Source organism: Stegostoma tigrinum, chromosome 2, assembly GCF_030684315.1.
Source record: "Stegostoma tigrinum isolate sSteTig4 chromosome 2, sSteTig4.hap1, whole genome shotgun sequence".
NCBI lineage: Eukaryota > Metazoa > Chordata > Chondrichthyes > Orectolobiformes > Stegostomatidae > Stegostoma > Stegostoma tigrinum.
The window spans coordinates 108,099,819-108,107,338 of record NC_081355.1 but is presented as its reverse complement, the minus strand read 5'-3'; the positions used below and the strand labels follow the sequence as shown (position 1 = coordinate 108,107,338).

Genomic DNA, 7,520 nt, shown 5'->3' with positions numbered 1-7,520 from the left:
CAAAAACAGACTCCTGCCCCCTGGGTCCCCTTAGCTGCCTCAGCTGCAGGCAGAGTCCCCAGCACACTAATCAAATCAGAACCTAAGAGCTGTGTTTGTACAAAGTGTCCAACTGACCGTATCCTCCCTGCTGTGTCACAATTTCTGAATCTCAGCCTCCAGCTCAAGACTGAGTAAAAGCTACTTGACCCTCAAACTTGCATGCAGACATATTTGCCCTGGATCAGACAGGCATCCTGGAGTTCGCTTATGGTACAGCTATGGCATCACCTTTCTATAAGGCATTTTAATGAAGTACATAACCTTATTCAATTGTTTTCATTATATTTTATCAACCTTGACACCAGATCTGATACTAATAGAAAAGACCATAACCACTTGAATAGTCTCAAAATATTAGTATTTAGATGTTCAATTGCAATGCCAAGGCATACGAGACAATGGGCCAAGTGTTGGAAAAGGGATTAGAACAGTTAGGTGGTGGGTTTTGACTGGTGCAGGCTGGATCTGCAGTGTAAGTGAACATTGTACAGATAGTGCACTTAATGTCAAATTCCCATCTTCATGTAATCCTGTATATTGTTTTTTTCCCAAATAGCTATCTATTCCCTTCTGAATGTCTCCATTGAATCTGTCTTCATTGCACATTCTGGCAGAGCCTTCCAGAACCTAACCACACATGAAAAAGTTTCTCCCAGAATCACATTTGATTATTTCACTAATTACTTCAAATCAATGGCCTCACATTCTCGATCCTTTTGAAAATGATTTCTCTCTATTTATTTTTCCCAGGCTGCTCTCTTTGTTTGAAGTACTGTTGTTTTTTTTAAATCAGCTTTTTTTCCGACCTTCTCTCCTTCACAATTTTGAAGGCAATGAGTAGAAACTGTTTACTACACCAGAAAAGTTCAACTAAATTAAAGGTAAAGTGTTTGGCAAAAAAAACCCTTTAAATTAGACAGTAAATCAGAACTTACTGCCTAAAAGGCAATGCAAATAGATTCAATAGTAACCTTCAAGGGGGACTTAAAGAAACCAAATCCATTATTTTCTAAAATAAAATGGCTTTGGGAAATTATGATAACGTGAAGGTGGATAGCACCACCAATGAACAGGCAGAAGTACGATATGTCAACTAGCTTCATCATTTAAATACAGAGAGCCACAGTAGGGAATGACATTAAAACAAACATGAAACCAATCTGAATGTCTCATTTTCATATCAAAGCAAAACAATTACCAAATGTGCTACAGAATACCAGAGACAAATAAGATCACGCTTATGTGGCTCAGTGTGCATAGGTTCAGACTGGGTAAGCATTTATTTGAAGTAGTGGGTACATAATTTTCAAAGTTCTTGTGTCTTCACTACTGTAAGCAAACATTTCATGTTTGGCTCTGCTATCTGGGACTTGAACACATTAAAAAAAAAACTAACAATAACAAAAAAAATTACATGCTGTGTGAAGAAAATCTGTTGAGGCTATCCTTTTCATGAAACAATGACGAGAGGAGAGTGAGGCCTCCTAAAGGGAGGCTGAAGTTAGTGCAAAGGCAAACACTTAAGTGACAGTTGATTTACTGGTACATTTTCAAAACAAACCCCAAAGTACTTTTAGATCTGTTGCAGAGAATAAATACAACTTTATTGAAGGATTGCTATCCTTACACATCTTTCTGTAATTAGAAACAGCACAATACAGAAACCAGACAGGGTTGAGTTAAGGAAGTAATATACTAACAACCAGAACAAATGCACAAGGCGTTCAAGTTGAAGTAATATACTGTCCTTGAGTGACAATTTCCATCCCCTTTTATTTTGTTTTAACATTGCGACTGACAACTAACATATTGGTATATAAAATTAGGCTTTGCACCATTTTGTTCAGCATTTTAAAGACTGTTGCAAGAACACTTCAGTTCTGCATACTTGTTGGCCACCAAGAATTCAGATGAGGCAGTATTTTCAGGATGCAAGTTTCTGAAAAGTTTATGTAGCCTGGATTCCTGCTATGCCTCTGGGCAGCAATACACGTTTAGATACTTTGTCAGGCACCGTATTCACCATCAGTATATGATATTTCCCAAATTAACACCTGGGAAATACAGATAACACATCAACATTGGCTGCAAATTAGCATTATTTGAACAAAGATGCAAGTTCCAATAATTAAGCTCTTCTCATTATTTTTCCTCTCAGAAAACACATTAGCAGAATCATTTTGCAGCATTGTATTTTCCTCTCGAAACAGTTTCCTTACATACATTGAACAACTCATTGAAGACTCAAAACGTAGTAGTCCAGTATACTTCAAAAACAGCCTTTGATCCTCAGTACACATTCTGAAGGAAAAAGGAGAGGTGAAGCCAATAACACAGGGCATTGTATTAATTTGCTTTCTTCAGGATGCTTTGTCTTCTGTTATGGATGTATGAGCTGGAGACACAGCTTCTGGTTTACGTGCAATTCTGTCCAGTTCTGCTTGTACATCTGTTAAGACTGGTTTGTGGCCTAAACATTTTTGGTTGGGGGGCGGTGGAGAGAAAAATAAAGAAGTTGTTTGCTTTATGTTTCAATTCAGCAGGAAACAGTGAGACTGGATTTCAGTCTGCCTGCAAATTTAATAGCATATCAGTAATGGCAATAAATTAATAACCAGCACCATCTTTGAAAATCTTATCATTTATCTGGTCCTCTATAAACATTCGTTAAACCATAGTCAGAACTGGGATTACACTGATCAATGTACTCATGTTTCCACAACCTGTTTGAGATTTTCCGTATGAAGTTAGTTTGGTCTAGTCTAATAAACACTTTCCACTGATAAAGGCATGTCATTTTACTGTTTTCTTTGAAACCGCATTTCTCCTTCCAATCAATCTTGATGTGCAGCAGCCAAGAGCTTGTGAGCTTTAATAAACAAATATTTTCTTAATATACTGTAATAAAGTGAGTTCACAATATGATGGAAGAGCAAAGTGAACTACGCATCTGCTTCTGGTGATAAAAAGTGTCATGCGTGACAGTTTGTAGAAGCAACCAACTAGCAATAAGGAAGCAGGTTAATCAGCATCAAGAACATAGTGGTTCCAGGTGCAAAGTATGGTGATTATTATCAGCCTTTGTAACCTCAACAAATGTTCCTTTCAAATAACTCAAGAAAGCAAGTCTCAAATTCAAGATAAACTCCATTAATTTATGGAAGTAAGAATTCAGATTCAATATCTTAAAGCATCACTCAAACAATGCAGTGATATTACTATTTTTCCTTCAGAGGTGGTGGATGTCATTGACTAAGCACAGAAGTACAACTGATGAGGTGACAGCCATTTGTTTGTAATTTATTCATTTTGATGTTTGAACTTTTTTCAAAATAAATTTTGAAAACACCAGTTCCTTGCAAATAATATACATGTGAATAAACTTAATGGCAAATTCAGCCAAAATAATTGTGTGGAATTTAAGGAAACTATAATATACAACTTAAACTCAATTGGACCAGAACCTACCAAAAGGTAATCAAAATCTATCCAATCTACAAATAGACTTCAACAGATACTGTAGCTAAATCAATTAATGCTCCTAAGTGATTCAAGTTGAAGTTCTAAAATCAGGAGCACTTATCATGACAATTTTAATTCAACAATTTCAGAGTTTATTTTTGTAAAAAGGGGGAAGTAATGCCCACATTTTCAATTGGTTCACAGTAAAATCCTAATTCCTGATAAATTGAAAGTCAAGCTATCGCTGGATTCATTAATTTCACTTGAGAAAATAAAAATCGCACTGAGCAGCGATGAGTATCTAAGTAAGTGCTCTATAAATTGATAGTACATTTGACCAAGGAACCAAATTCATTATAACATTTAGCCAAAAAAAAAGCCATAGAATTAAAGAAAATTGAGCATGGTAGGTTATCCCTCAGCATTTTGTGAAGCTGAAACAGTGGTAGAGTGCGATCACATTTTTAATATTTAACTGACATTTAAGAAATCAATTTTACCCAAGAAACTCAAGAAGTAAAGGATGAAATATCTACATATTTCATAACAAAGTAAAAATGATTTTTTGCCATTGACTATACAATTAAGAAGTGGCAGTTGATGATTTGTCTGGTTTTTTTTGGACAAAACAATTTAGAGTCATAGAGCTGTATTGGACAGAAACAAAGTCTTCAATCCAACTGGTCATGGGACCAGATACCCTAAATAAATGCAATCCTATTTGCCAGCACTTGGTCCATATCACTCTGAACCGTTTCTATTCATTTACCCATTCAGGTGCCTTTTAAATGTTGCCATTGTAACAACCTCCACCACTTCCTCTGGCAGCTCATTCCATACATGCACTACCTGCTGCCTGAAAATGCTGCCTGTTAGGTTACACAAATTTGAATTATGAACATATTACTTCCTCTTCATGACATAACACATTACTTTCCTTCCTATTCTCTTAACTTGAAATTTAAGATATTTGTGGACATTTTATTTGACTAAGATTTCCAGTATTAGTAATTGGAAGTCACCTTGTAATATTTATTATACTGATACTATGGTTTATAATCATGAATCCAGAACCCTTAATTCATGCTCAAGGATTTGAATGCATTTCCAATGAAAGCAGTTACTATGAGCTCCAACTATTCTGAAACAGGTGCAGGAAGTGCAGGCTAATAGGTAAAAGCAAGAGGATATCCCCAATTTGCAATTCATTCAATAAATTGAAATTTTATTTCTCAGAGTTAAGGACTCTTCTCTTTGAGGGGCATCCTTAATATTACACGATAGATTTCTAATACTCGTGATTGGAAGTCTAATCAAATGAAATTGAAGATATTTGTGGACATTTTAAGTCAATAGAATAGGAAGGAAAGGAATGTATTATGCCACGAAGAGGAAACAGTAGGTGAGAGAGAACATGGTGAGTGGCTTGAGTCATCTTTTTTAAAAAAGATGAAGTTATTCAATTTAGCAAACTCAAACTATATTACTCCACAAATCTGACTAAAGTATTTTAGAGCAGGCCATAATTCAATATACGCACCTCAGAAGAGTCACAAGTATGACACATCAGGCATCAATGCAAAGTAAAACGCGTACTATTCTGTTTTGATGCAACTTTGCAGCATAAACCAGAAGAGAAATTATTTTAAGTAAAAATCAGCAGATACTTAGACATGTACAAATGCAAATATTAAAGAAAGGAATGAAACCAGACAGACCTCCTGGCATCAACTTAGAAACTAGAAATGGCAATGACAAACCAGCCCCAGTGACCGTGGCATCTATCTGACAATACAGAAATTGCCTAGGTATGCCCTGTACATAAAAAGGACATATCAAACTTGGACTATTACCGTCCTATCAGTCCACATTCAACATCAACAAATTTATGGAAAGGGGCTGCTGGCAACACTCTTAAGTGACGCTTACAAATAATCTGGCCGCAGATGCTCATTTTGGATTCCACCAAGCTTATTCAGGCCCTGACTCATTACCTCAGTTCAAATATAGACAGAAGAGCACAACTCAAGAGGGTAAAGGAAGGTGGCCGTTTTTGACATCACAGCAACATTTAGCTAAGTATTTCATTAAGGAGCCCTAGCAAAACTGGAGTCTGAGAGAATTGGGGGAAAACTCTGCCAGTTGGAGTCATTCTGGGCACAAAGTAAATCAATTGCCTTTGTTGGAGTTCAATCATCTTAGTCTAGGCTTCTCAAAGTAGATGATTTCTAATCAACCTGCTCAGAGATGTTATTAACACTCCTTTTAGATTAGATTAGATTCCCTACAGCGTGGAAACAGGCCCTTTGGCCCAACAAGACCACACCGCCCTTTGGAGCATCCCGCCCAAACCCACCTCCCCTATAACCCACACACCCCTGAACACTACGGGCAATTTAGCATGGCCAATCCAACTAGCCTGCACATCTTTGGACAGCGGGATGAAACCCACGCAGACACGGGGGAAAATGTGCAAACTCCACACAGACAGCTGCCCGAGGCTGGAATCGAACCTGGGTCCCTATGCTGAGAGGCTGCAGTGCTAACCATTAAGCCACCATGCCGCCAATCATCTCAGTAACAGGACATAACTGCAACAATTCCTCAGGATGCATTTTTCTGACATTCAACAATTGCTTCATTGTCATTATTAGGCCAATCATTCCAGACTTATTTTTTATTGAATTCAAATTCCACCATCTGCCATGACAGGTTTCGAACTTAGAATGTTACCTGGGTGATAATGGGAACTGCAGATGCTGGATCCAAGATAACAAAGTGTGAAGCTGGAAGAACACAGCAGGCCAAGCAGCATCTCAAGATCACAAAAGCTGACATTTCGGGCCTAGACCCTTCATTAGAGTGGGGATGGGGAGAGGGAACTGGAATAAATAGGGAGAGAGGGGGAGGCGGACCAAAGATGGAGAGAAAAGAAGATAGGTAGAGAGGAGAGTATAGGTGAGGAGGTAGGGAGGGGATAGGTCAGTCCAGGGAAGACAGACAGGTCAAGGAGGCGGGATGAGGTGGGAGGTAGGAAATAGAGGGGCAGCTTGAGGTGGGAGGAAGGAACGTGTGAGAGGAAGAACAGGTTAGGGAAGCGGATACAGGCTGGGCTGGTTTTGGGATGCTCTGGGGGGGAGGGGACAGGCTGGACTGGTTTTGGGATGCAGTGGGGGAAGGAGACCCCTCAGTCTCCATCTCAGGTAATCAGCTAGAAACTGATGTCCATTTCAAGCCCACTGACTCCCACAGCTACCTAGAATACACCTCCTCCCACCCACCCTCCTGCAAAATTCCATCCCCTATTCCCAATTCCTCCGCCTCCGCCGCATCTGCTCCCAGGATGAGGCATTCCACTCCCACACATCCCAGATGTCCACGTTCTTCAAGGACCGCAACTTTCCCCCCGCAGTGGTCGAGAACGCCCTTGACCGCGTCTCCCCCATTTCCCACAACACATCCCTCACACCCTGTCCCCGCCACAACCGCCCCCAGAGTATCCCCCTCATTCTCACATACCACCCCATCAACCTCTGGATACAATGCATCATCCTCCGACACTTCCGCCATCTACAATCCGACCCCACCACCCAAGACATTTTTCCATCCCCACCCTTGTCTGCCTTCTGGGAGAGACCACTCTCTTCGCGATTCCCTTGTCTGCTCCACACTCCCCTCCAACCCCACCACACCTGGCACCTTCCGCTGCAACTGCAGGAAGTGCTACACTTGCCGCCACACCTCCTCCCTCACCCCTATCCCAGGCCCCAAGATGACCTTCCATATCAAGCAGATGTTCACCTGCACATCTGCCAATGTGGTATATTGTATCCATTGTTCCCGGTGTGGCTTCCTCTACATTGGGGAAACCAAGCAGAGGCTTGGGGACCGCTTTGCAGAACACCTCCGCTCGGTTCGCAACAAACGGCGGCACCTCCCAGTCGCGAACCATTTTAACTCCCCCTCCCATTCCTCAGATGACATGTCCATCCTGAGCCTCCTGCAATGCCACAATG

At 40.3% G+C, this 7,520-nt stretch overlaps 1 protein-coding gene across 2 annotated transcripts in view; it reads right to left on the bottom strand.

The window, feature by feature from the left end:
- Positions 1 to 1,308: 1,308 nt before the first annotated feature.
- dync1li1 (dynein, cytoplasmic 1, light intermediate chain 1) overlaps positions 1,309 to 7,520 on the bottom strand; it is a 46,999-nt gene continuing 40,787 nt past the window's right edge. Inside the window, exons 13-14 of one of the 2 annotated variants that reach the window (XM_048556899.2) lie at positions 5,045 to 5,118; positions 2,401 to 2,512 (exon numbers count right to left, since the gene is read on the bottom strand). In XM_048556899.2, coding sequence (XP_048412856.1) covers positions 5,078 to 5,118 — 41 coding nt within the window. In that variant the 3' untranslated portion in view covers positions 2,401 to 2,512; positions 5,045 to 5,077. Of the gene's footprint in view, positions 2,513 to 5,044; positions 5,119 to 7,520 lie in introns of both variants that reach the window. The other variant, XM_048556888.2, reaches the window with a different exon arrangement.